The 16,507-nt window shown below is 41.2% G+C and overlaps 1 protein-coding gene across 4 annotated transcripts in view; it reads left to right on the forward strand.

The window, feature by feature from the left end:
• The window catches only part of kcnh7 (potassium channel, voltage gated eag related subfamily H, member 7), a 90,172-nt gene that overhangs the window by 48,057 nt on the left and 25,608 nt on the right, over positions 1-16,507 (forward strand). For 3 of the 4 annotated variants that reach the window (XM_026364355.1, XM_026364352.1, XM_026364353.1), the window contains 5 exons: positions 7,339-7,494; positions 12,959-13,438; positions 14,095-14,115; positions 15,004-15,027; positions 15,793-16,007. In XM_026364355.1, coding sequence (XP_026220140.1) covers positions 7,339-7,494; positions 12,959-13,438; positions 14,095-14,115; positions 15,004-15,027; positions 15,793-16,007 — 896 coding nt within the window. The remainder of the gene's footprint in view (positions 1-7,338; positions 7,495-12,958; positions 13,439-14,094; positions 14,116-15,003; positions 15,028-15,792; positions 16,008-16,507) is intronic. The other variant, XM_026364354.1, reaches the window with a different exon arrangement.

Here is a 16,507-nt window from a genome sequence, read left to right on the forward strand (position 1 = left end):
CGCATCTACAGAAGCACTTACTGTAGGGTACAACCCTCTGGTGATTGCTTTTGCTTATCTAAACAGGATGTATAATGCACTTTTACATGCCCAGACTATGTTAAATTCAAACCCACAAAATAAAACAAACTTTATACTGTTTGCATTTAGTCTTTTTAAAAATATTTATACAGTCCATTTAATTTCAAAAATATTTTAGTTCGAGGCTTCAGAGTGTTGACGACTTCAGTACTAATCTCTTGAATCAAGCCTGGCACCTTTTCCAGTCAACAATGCAGTATTGTATGATGATCCCTTCAAGATGTTTCCTATTCTCACAGTGTATTTTCCCAAGGTGGGGTTGCAGATCAGTTTATGAAAGATCTACAGAATTGTAAATAACTCTGTTAATCTATCCATTAGCTACTGTATGTTCACGTGTGCAGGCGAGCGTTAAGCCAGTTCCAGCTGTCACTAGGGTAGATGCAGGGTACCCCCTGGACAATTTATCACAAGACTGACACATAGAGACCGACAACCATCCATATTCGCATTCACAGCTACAGGGATTTTACAAATACACCTAACCTGTCTTTGACGCCTGAGAGTACCCAGAGGAAACCAGAAATACTGCATGTAGTGGTATCTTACACTACTCACAGCCAAACAAATGTTTTGTAGGCAGAAAAGATATCTGAACATTTAGAAAACAAGTTATAAATGTTGGCATCTGTTTTTTTTTCCCCAAAAGTGATAGCTCTCTAAAATCAACTTATTTTCAGATACATCCAAGGCAATTTAATTGTGGCATCTTTTTTACTGCACCATCTGTCAAATCTGTATGTTTCCTTCCACTCGTAATGCTAAACAGTGTATTTATGACTCTGTTCACAGCTTGCTGTGTGACAGTCCACACATGGATGCTGAGCCTTCCATCACCCGCCATGATCTCCCAGATAACCTTTAGCAGTGACACCACATGGTGCCCAAAGCCTCACACAACCCAAAGCTTGTAGTACATGACACTTTCTTCTAATACATTGTCACAAATTATATATTTTGCCAGTGTATATTTTCTCACCCTAAAACAAGCAACTTCTCTTCAGATTGGAGGTTTGGTCTCTTCCCTGTGGACAGTTTTGTTGTGGATGGACAAACCTCTCTTGCAGTGATTTGACATGTGACCTTTTGGTTACAGGACAGTCCCTCCAGCTGCCAGGACACTGTTCCATCGCTCATGGTATTTTCACCTGGGGATAGCACTCCCCATCCTGGATTAGAGAGTTGGCATCAAAGTTAAACAGCTCTTAGTACAACAGAATGTTCCCGGGGGAGAAGGGGAAGGGATCACATTTCCCTGGAAAGGTAGACCAAAAAAGAGGCTTTTCTCCCTCTGAAAGATCAGTTGTCATATCTACAGTAACTTGCTCCAGCAGTGTTGCTGCAATAACTAGTACATTTTTACACCGTAAAACAAGTGACTAGAAACAGTGACTTGCTTAACTTTGCAGTCCATTCACAAAATGATGTTGTTTCGCTCCTCTCCTGATGACAATAATAGTGCAGCAGCGACTGACTCAGACTCAGCTGACATGCGAATGCTGGGTGAGTGAATGACCCGGATAAGTTGATTTGACGACAATTAGCCTTGTCAAGCTGAAGAGTCTCCCAGAAGACACTTGCTGAGGTTTAGAGAGTAGGAAGAAGGCAGGAAACGTCACTGTTACCCCTCAAGCAGTGTGGTAACAACCAACAGCTCCCTGATGCTGAAGGCTCAGCTCACATCAGTGTCACTCGCATTACACACACCTAACTGTGTACTGTACACAAATAACACACACACCGTGTCTATTAGGCCGGGGCAGAAAGCACAGGCTGCAATTTAAAATCATTTTGACTGCTCTTGGCAAGAGTTTCTCGAAATGAGAAGATTCCCATATGCCACTATCCCACAATCACTGTCAGACTTAACCAGTCAGCAGATGTTGAACAGCTCTGTGCGTGAGAGACTGAGAGAAGAGAGGGAGGAAGGACTTGACCAGGTGCATTTCAACCGCACTAACTGATCAATGTGTGCAGCACTTAAGATACCACAGTGAACATTGAGCTGCATTGTCTTAATTATTGATAATGGAAATAGAATCTAATGAAATTTCCAGTCTCTTGAAACTAGAACCACCTTTAAGCACACTGAACAATTACTATTTGTTCCATAAGTGATGTTTGCTTGTTGGAAAAAAGGTTGTAATGAACTAGAAAGTAGGTCTCTACACAGAACTGCAGAGATACAAACCTATAATATTATTTTGAAAGGCTTCAACCATCAAATGAAGCTACATAATTTTTAGTCTCTATAAAAAATATGCAACAACTATAGCAAACCTATCACTGTTCAAAAATTAATTCAGTAAGATGAAATTAATGTGAGAAGAAAATGTGAGTGGAGAGCATTACCTTTACCACAGAGGAGCTGTGAGCCCTCAAGCTTAAAATGAGGCTGAACTGACAACATTGATGCGGTGTAATTAATACAACTCTAAGAAAAGAATGGGGACTTGGAGTGAACTGAGGTGAACAGGGAAGTAATTTCATATTTGTGTGTTGTGTTGGGTGTGTGTGTGTGTGTGTGTGTGTGTGTGTGTGTGTGTGTGTGTGTGTGTGTGTGTGTGTGTGTGTGTGTGTGTGTGTGTGTGTGTGTGTGTGTGTGTGTGTGTGTGTGTGTGAAGGCACCTCTCTGTGGGAACAGTTGGTGAGCCGTGTATCAGTGCAACATAAGACTGTCCTCACCTGAACTTTGTCCTCATCCCCAACTGTGGTGCTGCTGTCGGTCCAAACCTCAAGGACAAACAAGACAAAAGAAACCTTACACATATTTCTTGTTCATTGCGTCTGCAGAATCTCTACCTTTACACATTTATCCATCTGTTTGCACAGGTTTAATGTCTCTGGTTGGACCGGTCATCCAACTAGGGTATTGGAAAGATATCCAGTGCAAAACGAACTGGCGTGGAGATGACACTGTGTGTGCAGACCAGCCTTTGTTAAATTTTGGTTTATCAGAGTTCAGACTGTGTCCCCACAGTACACAAGTAGAGCTGTGTTTAAGCGAGACGCCACCAAACAATGCCGCTTTGGTTAGGAAACATTAAAGAACCCTCAGCACACTGTGACTTGGCATATTCTGTAGCACACTGTGCTGTCATCCTGCCGAGCCATCTGTGTAGCAGCAGATTACCAGGTAGCCCTATTAATCCAGGTAGGCTGCAGCATCAGCGAGGAAATGAAACGGAGTGGAAAATGTTTAAATTGATAAGATCCATGTTTCCCCTCAAGCTTAGGGCTGGTGGCCTGACTTTGACACATCAGGTCTAGTGCAACAATGCACTAGCAGCTCACTAGGCTTATCTGTCTCATCAGTCTTTCTCTCTCTCTAAAATATATATATATATATATATATATATATATATATATATATATATATGATTTTGTGACATTTATGCGGATGATTGTCAGTTCCATGTTTATCATCTCGTTTTCACCTTTCCAGAGTTTGAGATTCTTTGTCTCTTACAAACTGCAAGTCAGCACTTTCCTCCATCCACTGTCCTTGGAGGATTAGAGACAGGAAAAGAACAGATTGTTTCTGTTTTAGTCCATCCAGCCATGACTGTAGATTTGAGTCCCTGAAGGAGGATGCTGAGTCATGTCTGTCTTCTTTTTTTTTTTTAAAGACAGATGAGCTGTTTTAACTAAATGTTTTTCTGAAAAGGACAAGATGGCACCTGATGTATGACATTAAGATACTTAACTGTGTTTTGCTTTGCATCTCCCTCTAAATATTCAGGTCAGAGATGCTCTGACTAAAGTTGTTTTAGTGCCTTTCAAAGGTGTGTTCTCATTACACTGCACCATGTAAACCAGCTCCATCGCCTGCTTATTAGATTTAGTTGGACAGAGAACATCGTGCTAATTAATGCTGCCGGCAGGCTGTGTGAGTGACTGTGTTTGTGAGTCTGTGTGTGTTTGCTTTAGACTGCTGGACTGAATCTGTGAGCCTCATTCGTGTTTGTATGTGCATTACTGAGTGCAACTGAGAAATTAAAATGTTATTTCACTGTGTTTATGTATATAGTGTATATGTGTGTTTGACTCTCCACAAGAGCAGGAAAGCAGGAATTTGCATTGGCAGCAGCAGTGCGCACTGGGGATGTGTTTGATCCGTCCACTTATAACACATTAGGTGGACTTCCTGCAGAGAACCTGGACAAAGATCTAATTTCTCAGGAAAGGAGACACACACACACACACACACACAGAGAGAGAGAGAGAGAGAGAGAGAGAGAGAGAGAGAACACAGATGTGAGAGCCATGGATAGTGAGAGAAATGGGGAGAAAAAAAAACACATAAGCAAATGGGGTGCATTTAATAATGGTGAAGGAGGAATTGTGATAGATGAGTAGATGGAGAGAGAAAGGAAAACAGAGTGACAAGCTGATTGGGAGTAAAACAAAGTGAGTGATAATGGGAAATGGAGGGGGAAGAGGAGAATGGAAAATAAATCATATTAACAGATTGCTGTTACTTGGAAATGGTTTCATTCTGTTTAGCCTCCACACACACTTATGTATGTCTTGATAATGGAACAATGAAATGAGCACACTCTACATACAGTACAAGTAGATGCTGTCAGCTTTAGATTTGCGTGCAGCTTTAAAACTCAAATAGACCACATGTAAGTCAGAGTGGAGGTAAATACACAGAACAGGTGCTTTTAAACAAAAACCCACAAACTGTACTATGTACCTATGTTGCATGCAAACACATATGCACATCACACATCAAGCCTCCTCTCATTCTTACACTGCCTAAACAAGTCCAGCCATTATCGTTTCTAGAACTTAATACTTCCTATGAATTATAAATGACTTTGGATTCAAAGCTGCTTATTTTTAGTCCACACATGCCTGTCCCCATGCACACACACACAAACCTTTACAAACCTGTGGTTATGGTTCCTCCCAAGTCATGTAAAGGTTACATTAAGCTGTGTGTGTGTGTGTGTGTGTGTGTGTGTGTGTGTGTGTGTGTGTGTGTGTGAATGTATGTGCACATTTTGGACACAAACTGTAGTAAAAAACAGATAATGGCAGGCGGGGATTAAGTTATTCCAATTTGCCTTTCAGATAAGACTGCATGAGTACAGAGGCTGTACAACGATGCAAACCCCTCATCAGCCATAAGAACAGAAAAAAGGTTGGAAATGAGCCACAAAAGTTCTGGAACAAAGATCGATTTATTTATTTTTTAAAGTGCAGTAGAAGAAAGGATCTACTCCTGATCCATGCAAGCTCATCTGTGAAGCATGGTGAAGATAGACTTGGCTTGGACTACATGGCTGCTTCTTGAACAGGCTCACTAACTTGTATTGATGATATGATAATAGTGTGTAAAGTGTTTAAACTTAACTGGCTTGAAATCTAACTATTTCCAATGAAAGATTCCTCTTTCCTTGTCAGAGTTCTCCATGAACTGATATGTATTCTGCAGAATTAAGATGATCCCAATTCATTTGAGAAACCTCCTGAAGTTGCTTTGTACTGGAGATAAATGTTTGTAATATCCAACTTGGCACCAGCAGTTGGCTTTTCTCTGAAGTGCCCAGTTGTTTCCATAGAGACAGACATGATAATGGCCATTTTAATTTTAAAAATTCGAATAGCAGGATGATACCATAATAGGACTATTATTGTTGCTGCTCCTTGTGTTTTAGGTGTTAAAACAGACATTATTGGATTTTATAACTAAGACATTGTCGGCAGATGATGGCTTTAACACTAAGAGGAATGTCAGGGACTATTTTTGTTACATAGCTTTTTCAGTGAAAGACAAAAATCGGACATATAAAAAAGCATTGTATCAGAGTACGTATACGAGGTCAATGTGAATTTACTTTACATAAATTAAAGGCTTATTTCTCTTCTTTGTAAATGCTGCCCTTCACTGATATCCAAGGCTCCTGTAACAATAGAAGCAGGGAGACCCCTTCACTTGAGTATGGACTTCTTTTGCATATTGTCACAAGAAGCAGAGGAGGTGTGACCCCCTGCGTGTTCCCCCTGGCTCTGACCGATATTAATGGCTCCATCCACTCATGGTGACACTGATGTACTATTAGGGGCGGCATACTGCTTAGCCCAGCAGAATCAGGGCTTCCCAAAACATAAATCAAACCCTTAGTCTAGGAAAGCAGTTGCAATACAAGACCAAAGACCCAAATTCAGCAGGTTTGTGTGTTTACCTATGTGTGTATCGGTTGTTCCCCCCAATAAAAAAAAAAAAAAACATTGTAGACTGGGTACCTCCTGCTGTGGCTATAAACAGCCTACTGGTAACAGCCAGACGTGAGGCCTAATGTGAGTGAGAGCTTCTTTCATATGTCCATGTTCATTAAAACCTATTACACACTCAGTTTCTGACATTATTAATCCTGCTCACAAATTCTTTATATTCTATTTAGCCAGTGCTGGAACAGTTTAATCCTAAATGTGTGCATCAAACCACAGTAATCTTTTTCTTAATCTTATTCTGTTTTTCTGTGTCGTAATATTTTGTTTGTAGCTATGACAAGGCATTTGGAATAGAAAGTGCACCTTTCTGTTAACCTCTCGCTTGCTGTTTTGATAAATTAGGAACATTTAGTCAAGGAATAAGCTGTCAGCAGGATTTCATTAAATTTACCTCCCTCTGCAGAGCCACCAGCACCTCCAATAATTGGAGCTTAAGAAGTGGGAGCAATTAATTTCTCCACTGTGAGGCTGAGAACATTTGGGAAAGAAATTGTAAGAATGATGGGAAACCTTTAAACAGGGTGATACAGTATGGAGTTAATTGTAGTAATACATCTATTTTAAGATGAGGTGGAAGGATGTTCTGACTATGCAGCAGCTGAAGTGGTAGCAGTAGCGATTCAGGGCATGTTTGGATATATGAAATCATTCAGCTCCAGAGGCTTGGCTCCCAGTGGAACTTTTGACCTTTGCGCCTTCATTTCTCTACCAGACCTTCAAGCACACACAGCTTTATTTAGAAAAAGATGTTTGAACTTCAAAGTGTTAATGGAATGCCCTGGGGTCAAAGTGCCTTGTGTAACTTCTGTGTTACATCTGTGATCAGGTTTTAGCAGTTTGTTCTGCACAGAACATAATTAAGTTTTGAATTAATATGAGTCAGGCTTGACTTTTAAGTTTGATGGGAACCATAAATAGAAGATGTCACGACTGATTGCAGTTGAACATAAACCAAGAGAGAGTGATAAAGTTTGTTACCATTTCGTACTCTAATACATTTCCTGTTGTTAGGTTCTAACTTCCTCTGCGCCACCCATATCATCCCTGTGAAGAACGAGGAGGGCGTGGTCATGATGTTCATTCTCAACTTTGATTACATCCTGGAAGAAGGCAGCAGCGACTCACTGGAGAGACTCAACCACACTTCACCTTCCAAAGCTGACCAACGTGAGTAGAAGACACAAAAGGTCTTGAGAGTATAAAATGTCTTGCAGCTAACATGACGGAAAATTTAAAACTACATTTAAAGCAGTGTTAGAGCATTTCTGTTCTTGCATGTCCTCATCCAGTTGAAGGACGTCACAGGATAAGATTGGATTTAATGTGGTGGCCAGCCTTGACGTTTGTAATGTTTTCCCATATCACTTTGTGCCATCAACCAATCCTCAGTGTGTCTGCAGAACTTTACAAGAGCCAAATGTGACTTGTAGCGGTCTCACAGCTTCTCCTTGCAGCAGTAATCATCATGAGTTCAGCTGCAGGATGTGTCTTTTGGAATGTTGACACCAGTATTTAGCAGACACTGATGTTTTTAGACTGCCATCATCTCAAAAGTCTGGCCCAATTATAGTTTATAGTCTGCCAGTATGGCATGATGAACTACTGGGGCAGTGCTGGGCAGCCCTCTGCTTCCCAGAGCTGTCGGCATACCATTGCATAATGCCAATCCCCAGCGGTGCTCTTGAACATGCTCTTGATGCTTCCTCTCGCTTCTCCATTTTCTGTCTGTGCTATAAAGCAGCTGGACAGAAGACCAGAAGTTACCTCTGGATGATGGTAATAGGATGAGGCCTCTAACAAGCTCTTGCCTCTGTGTGCAGTTGGGATGTGTGTGTGGGGGTTTTTAACTGACTGTTGTCAGTTCGACTCCCATGAAACCACTTAAGCTTTACATTTTGTATGTGAGTTTGTGCAGGTGTGTACATGTCACTAATAAAACTCTCCCCTTTCACTACTGTAACTAGGAAGCTAATTGCACAGCCTAAGTACAGTGTCTATCCTCATGGAAGAGGCCTACTCTGAGTATCTAAGTGAACCTCCCTGCAGATCTGTAGGTGAGGTCCAGATATGTCTAAAAAGTCCAGGTTGAGGCTCAGTGTTGGACACCATCTCTTTCTCTTTGCCCACACACAGCTTCTACTGTTGTAGGGATTACTGGAGAGGGTCTGTTTTTCTAGACACCTTTCATCTCATGTCATCACAGCCATCCATTGGCTAACTCTGTAGATGGACACTTTAGCTTTTGCTTGCAGATGGACGGAGGTCACAAATTATGAATGAACTCTGCAACAAATGTAAATTTAACAGGAGCAGCTGCTTTTAGAAAGAGCTAAAATGTTTCATGTGTTGCATTATCTTGAGTCCCCCTGGGAATTGAACAGCCATGCATTATCTGATGCTTATTGATTGCTTTTGTTGCTCAGCAATGATCCATCTGTTCTGAAACCAGCTAGGATTTGCTCGTTTTCAATTGAAGAGCTTTATAAATTACACACGTGCATGTGTGCATAGAAAATAAAAAATAATAAAAAATATAGAATATCACTAAAAATATATAATTATAATATACTCCTTAAAGTGGATCATACCTTTTTTCACTCTTAGTTGTTATTTCCCCTTCCACCTCCTGGTGTGGTCAGTGGTTCTGACAGGTTTGGGACATTTTTGACATTTTAAATTTTGAAAATTAAGGAGGGAAAGTTAATTTTTCACTTCTAAATTAAACATTCATGCTAGATATTCCTGTTAGTCTTTGCCTTCTTCTACACATTGTACTAATATTCTCTCTCATTGTCCAAGGTTTTGTGTGTAGTGGTCTTTCAAGTTTAATTAATTAAGTTAAATTCCTTCCCCTTCTTCCAAATGCCAATGCAACACTCAGAACCACCTGCTGGTGAATTATCTGCTTCGTTAGTCATAGCATCAGTCATAGCAGCAGTCATGGCATGCAACTGCTTGTCACCTATTTTCCATTATTTATGAGCCCCCCAAAATTGGTGTCATATGTAAACTTTTGGAATAACAGCCATAACTGACTGTTGCTTTATAGACAGGTGAAGAATGAGACAGGCTGCAGAGAGATTCTGTTCACTGTGGCTTAACTGCAAAATGTATTAACCAAGAAACAAAGATCTTCTGCTAAAAATTATCATATATTATCATGTATATTTTCTAAAACGAAGGCCAGTTTCTTTATTTCTAGATTAACTCTCAAATTCAAACTTAGCTAATACATTATTAAGGATTTACCAAATTTCCAAAAGGAGGTTGTTGATGCAGAGACCCATTTTCAATATAAGTTTTAAAATCACATCATGTACAACCAGTAAAAATCGATCTCAGACTTATCTGTCCCAAATGTTAAGACATTTAAGGACAAGGCTTTTGGTACCGTTCAGGTAGAATGAGCTGACAACTTACTGTTTCCCTGTGTGCACAAAATGAAGGTCCAAGCTAGCATAAATGAGCACTAGTGGATAGGACAGAAATTGTAGGAGGTGTTTGATGCTTATCCATCCACTGTATCAGAGTCCTAGATAACAGAGAGGTGCATTTTGATGCACCGAACAGGAGGGGGTGGCTTACTTGTCAGAGCTTGTTCATTGGCCTGGTAGGTCTTGAGAAATATTGAGTGTGTATCTGTTAATAGATGAGAACCCCTGCATCATTTTGAACTTCAACACAGCAACATAGTACACACCTTACACCCATCATTTGAGTATGGTTTGCAGAAGTCATCTTTCAACGAGCTGAGAATTTTCCCTTAATGCTCCTCTGCGGTATGTGGTAGGGGATCAATGTTTAGGGCTGTCTTATGGTCGAAGAATGCACAGCCACAAGCGCACATCTTTCTTGCATATACAAACCACTCAAGCAGCATATGGGAATGTCTCTTCCTCAGCAAGTCTTAGATATACTCCTTGGTATTTTGTATAGTGGCTGCTGCATATGATGATATCCTTACCCTGTGATGTGATGTTCATCTGGAGATTCTGTGGTAAATGTCAGAGGATGAACCCAACAGGGACGAAAGAATGAGACGAGCAGCACATTCTACTCTGTAGAATAAGGAAGCGGCGCAAAAGTCTGTTTACTGACAGAGTTCGTGGCAGAAGTGAGGCATCATGTTGCCCGCTGCTGCAGAATGCAAAGAAACTGAAAATCATAAAGCATGACCATACATTTTGTGTGCCTAATAGGTTTGGGTGTGAGCACCTCTGGCAAGTTGAGACAAAACAGTTCACTGGGAAAGGTCCCAAACGTCCTGACAGTCCACATCTTAGTTTGAACCTTGACAAGATGCACCCCACACTCTCCTCTTCCTCCCCATGTTTATTGTTATAATCGACCTGAAACTGCCATAATAAAACAATTCCAACTACTTTTACCTTGGTTTCATTGCAATGATGTTTTGTTCACTTTATACAAATGAGTGCAGGACAAAGTGGGGACACAGCAGAATTATGTTATTTTCTAGAACTGGCGAGTAATAGGAGATGTGGGAATCCAGGTAAAAACTCTCAAAGGTATTAAAAAAAACTGCATTACCAAAATCACCAATTAAATCAGGAACACAAGACAGAAACAAAATGACACAAAGCATTTTTTGTTACACTTCTACCACAGGATGAAGGACTATTGTTCTTTCTACTTCTCCCCTGACATCTGAATCATGCTCACATAACAGAAAGACATTTCACTCCCCAGCATGGGGATCTGAGGGCCCAATTAATATTCAATGCAAATATTACTATCTGGTATCATAGCAACAAGGGGCACTGTGCGTCCATTGGTTGTGTATAACCACTGGTGAGTTTTTGCAGGGAAGGAATAAGAGGGCTGGAGAGGGTGAGGCGAGTGAGACAGAACACACTCACAATACGCACATATAAACCAGTAACAACTCAAAGGACTGCATGCAAGGTTCAGCCCTTTCTTAATCCCAATTAAAGATAGCTACATATGGTGTTTTTAGCCCACACCATGAATTTTCTACTGAATTGTTAGTTAATTACAGTAATTATTGCATATGTTTATTCTCTATGCTCAGTAAATAGAAATGGAACTGTGGGCTACCATTCACTGTATTGCTAAGGTGTCGTTTGAATAATTGAGGCTGGTGTTTGAGTCAGCAATTTAAAATGCTGTAGAGCTGCACGAATTGTTAAAAATGCCAGTGCTGTAATATTGCAATATTTGGATAGAGAATAAATGTCCTTGGGGGGTGGTGGACTGTATTTGAGACAGCCTACTAAACAGTTGTTATGTATCATGCAGTTTTTCTGACATACAGTATACACTGGGCTTTGTGGTTTAGATGCTAAGACAAAGTGGCATGCCGACTCCTTAAAAAACAGAACATTACAGTACATATGAAATATATGAGCACAGTTTATAGATGTGTTAACATCTGTCTAACACATGTGGGGCAACATGAACTTATGAAGAATTTTAGTAATGTGAAGATTATATACGTAAGTATGACTGTGTGTAGCTACTGTACTTGCTCCTCTGTGGTTCAACATGGTACCCCTCTAATGCTGTTAACACAGATCAAATCATTTGACAAAGTTAACTTAATGGTGAGACAGAAGCCAGATTACATCTAAACCTCAGCTGTTTCTGTCATTTGTCCCAGTATAAAACAGCAGTGATTAATCTCAGACCAACCAGCTTCAACATCTAATTACTAACAGATTGTTCAGCTTAAATAAAGACTTCCACAATGTATGTGTCCTCGCTTATGTCTCCTGCAGGCAGCCTCCTTTCTCACACATTCATCCTCTTAACTGCCTGTGTCTCTGAATACATCCTTAGCTTCCCTACTGTTTGTAGACTTTTACATTTTCCAGGACTGTCAGCATTCTTATATGTATGATGATGTGTATATGATTCACAGCATGCAGACCACAGTTGGATTTCCTTCTGTGGAATCCCGTCAGCATGAGATTTACACTAAACAACATTTCCTCCATAAAACTCCCTCTGGACCTAAGACAGAAGCACCATAAAATACTTCTTTCTGTTACATTCTCCTCCATCTCCCCAGGATCAATCACTCATTAAAACCCTGCACGTGATCCTTTATAGGAGCGACTCCTCAGTGCACTACTGACATTATAATATTTCAGCAAATGTCCTCCTCCATGAATAATTGAAGGAAATTGAAGATTGAACTCGTGCCTGAGGCGGAACGGGCATTTGTTTTGATCTCCCAGGGTCTTTTTAAGATATCTGCATTGGCAAGCTTCTCAGTGCTGCTGGCAGACGAGTACAAAATATCACCAGGAATGTTGAAGAGTGTGAGCAAGTTCTGCTATAAACACCACGAAAGCACAGCTCAAGGTCAGTGGGGGTTGTGTCGCTCCCACTGACTCATTAAAAAACCATCATGTTCTCTGTTTTTATGCTGATTTTGGTCTCACTGCGGGGGAATAACTCCTGATAATTGAGTGACTTACTGTAGTTTCTATTGCCTCAGATTTCATATTTATGTTGCCTTCAGGCACTTCATACTCTGTGTTATTGGTCACCATAAACTGTTGTTCTAGACGTATGAGTATGGATTAACATGACAAAAGTAGATTGAATGTGACACCTATTTGATCTCATCTTTATTGCCCTCCCTCAGGGAAAGGGAGATTTTTTCGCTTCCGTTTCCCGGCCTTACATCTCCTGGGCATCAGCAAGCAATCCCTGCCCCAGGAAGACCCCGACGCTGTCATGGTGGACTCACCGCGTCACAGTGACGGCTCGGTGGCTACACGCGACTACCAACTCCCCACCACCCGTGAAAGCTGCAGTCCATCCTACGCCAATGACACCCGTGCCCTCATCGGTCACAGCCACTGCTCCACCCCTGTATCTGGGCCTTTGGACCACTCATCGCCTAAGGGCCCTTGGGATAGGATGTACCCAGACCAGGCCGATGCCCAGACCCAACAGCAGAGCCAGGAGGACACACTTACTGCCGCTCCGTCAATCCCGGGCCTCACTCCAACCGCCTCCAGAGAGAGTGTGTGCAGTATTCGCAGAGCCTCCTCGGTTCATGACATGGAAGGCTGTGGGTCCAACTCCAAGATGGCGTTCAGGGACAGGCACGCCAGTGAAGGTATGAATCTCCTGCTCCTCCGCCTTTAGTGTATGCTGTTGGGTGTTTTTGGAGTAAAGCACAAATAATACAGCAGTTGTCTCTGTTGTAGGGTTGAAAAGTTTGAAACAATGACCATCTTGGCTATTGACTGTACCTTGCAGGTGGCCTGTGCTTGATTTTCTAAGTAATGTTGACCAATAAAAGAGTTAGGTGTGATCAATACCATAATAGTATTAAGGGACTAATGAAAGATATAATTACCCTTCACAGTCATTATAATTTGGCCTTATTAATAACCTAAATCCCTGTGGTCCCAAAATAGGAAATGCACAATGTGACAGGCTCTTAATAAGTAAGATCGTTTATACTGTGTGCTATTGATCTTTTCTTGAGTCTGAATCACTCATCAACTTTTTGGTCCGCATTTGGGTGAGGGAAGAGGTGCCCCAGACTGACCCAGTTTCCTCCAGGCCAATTAGTCTGCCCCATCCCTTTATCTACAATCCTCGTTCAGATAGCTCCCATTTGCTGACACAGTAATATATCTACTTCGCCGTAATGAATTGTTCATGGGATCAGTTGTAGGGATTTAATGGTGGCTCCCATTTGTCATCGCAGAGTGCCAGAAACTCCTCTCTTACCTCCATTCCCCTTTTCTTTCCTCTCCATCACAGACAATGGTCGCCATATCAAAGGTAACAAACAGCAGCCTGCTGCATCTTGACTTGTACTTCTTCTACCACGTCTATTGGATAATACATGTTCTGCACAAAGCCTGCTTGCTGCATGAGTATTCCACATCCCTGAGGTTTATGTTGAATGCAAATGCCTTAGTGGATGAATGACAGTGTGTTTATAAGTTCTTGTGCCGAAGCCTCAAAACACTGGCAGAACACTAAATGACTCAGTCCCAGTGCGCATAACCTGCTGATCCCTAACCAGATGCCCAGGGGAAGGCTCAATAATGAAAAAAAAAAACAAACAAAAAAAAACAAAACAGCAACGCTACACTGACCTCTGCACGCGCTTGCATGAAGCAGCACATTAAATCTCTTCTCTTGCTTTTGTTCATTGAAGAAAATCAATGAAGCTTCACAAGATGATACCTCCCACTGTCTATAACCTCTGTTTCCTTCTGTGCAACCTCTGGTTCTTTTGTTGCTAAGTGAATGAAAAGAAACTTGTTTCCATTTCAATTCTTTACTCTCGTCCTTTCCCTTATTAAACAGTGGAACTGTAGCAGTGCTTAATGCTGCATGCAATTCCCAGTAGATACTGTATTTTGACTTCCCCTACACTGAAATTATTTCCAGTTTCTGTAAAAGTCTTTGGGATTTGATACGAAGGATGAATTCTAAAAATTGTGATTATAACAAAACAATGTTTAGTAATACCACCAATTAGTAATATTAATATCAAATCTTTTCCCACAGCAGCCAAAGTGCTCCATCTCCTGATAAAAAACATAATGTGATATATGAAGTATTGCTGTTTATGCCCATAACTACTGACCCTTCAATCCACCCGTCCATAATTCCACTGTCCCCTTTACTCCCTGTCTCTTCTCTCTCCTGGTTTGCTAGTGTCTCGCTCCTGGATGGCTGGGGGTATGGCTTCAGCTTTTTCTTTTTAGTTTCTATTTATGACTGCAATGGGTGTATCTTTACTGTGGCATGAATTGAAGCTGCGCATGCAACCTCTCATCCTCAGCTGTCTTACTGTCCTTGACTCTGTAAGACCGTAATGTACTTTGTCAAAAAAAGGGAAAACATCGTGCAACCCCCCTCTGCTGGCTCACGCGGCTGAATCAGCAATTTTCTCTTTGACTTTTTATCACTCTCATCGGGCCACATGTCAGTGTGTGTAGTGCTGTCACATGATGTTGAATGCTTTCACCTGAAGCCAGGGAGTTGATTGTCCGATTTGATGATGCTGTGAGCTGTGTGTAGTGTAATTAGGTAACATGTAGTTCAGTCAGGAACATGCTCATTACGTCCAAGGTGGTTCAACTAACTGTGTGAAGTTTCATTATTTGATTGTGCATTGAAACATTCTTTTCTCTCACCAACAGTGTCCTTCATTATTTTTTAATGAGAAACTTTGAAAGGCCTATTCATCCTAGACGTATCAATCAGAGGGTGTTGAGTTTGTATTTCACTATGTGTTGTATTCTCATTGTTGTGTTTGAATTCACTAGAGTAAGTAAAGGCCACTCCATACTCACCACTCATGATACAACAATCAAAAGAACACTACACTGTTCTCTGGTGTCCATGATTCACAAGCAGCTATTAGATCAACAACAGCCCAACGATAGTCCAAGATGTAGCAGCCTTTATTGACGATATCCTCCTGCTCATTTTCTCTTTCAGGACCACTCAGCCAGATCAAATCCAGCCTACTCGGCTCCACCTCAGACTCCAACCTCAACAAGTACAGCACCATCAACAAGATTCCCCTCATCACGCTCAACTTCTCTGAGGCCAACAATGAGAAGAAATGCCCCTCGCCCCCATCCTCTGAGAAAACCATCATCGCTCCTAAAGTCAAAGACCGCACACACAATGTGACAGACAAGGTCACACAGGTAAAATGTCCGACATTAATATGAAAAACTCCACAGTTGGATAAAAAACATGAGTCAGCCATTTGCTAATGAGTTGGTTGTCATGATTATAATTGGTGTCTTTAAACAATTAAAATTTCTAAAAGCACTGAGCACATATAGTTTATTAATCATTCATTCTGGCAATCATTGGTTGGGAATCTGAGACAGACTGGAGCAGAGAGACACTGAAATTCAGCAGTAAAGTTCATCACGATGTTGTTTACTATCCTCACAAATCACACAGGCAGGTGATGCAGACGGCAGATTGCTCCACCTGCTCTCTCTCCCCTGCCCTTTGTGAGCTTTAGGATGATTAGTTGAAACTCAAGGGGTCTGATACGTAAAACACCACATCACTTGCTGCAGATAATCAGGGATACTCTTACTGCTGCCAGACATCGTACCTGAGCTCAGGCCATATTTCTAGAGTTACAGAGCAGGTTAGAGGTCATTCTCACCTTTGCTGCCAGGGCTAAGAG

Source organism: Anabas testudineus, chromosome 2, assembly GCF_900324465.2.
Source record: "Anabas testudineus chromosome 2, fAnaTes1.2, whole genome shotgun sequence".
Taxonomy (NCBI): domain Eukaryota; kingdom Metazoa; phylum Chordata; class Actinopteri; order Anabantiformes; family Anabantidae; genus Anabas; species Anabas testudineus.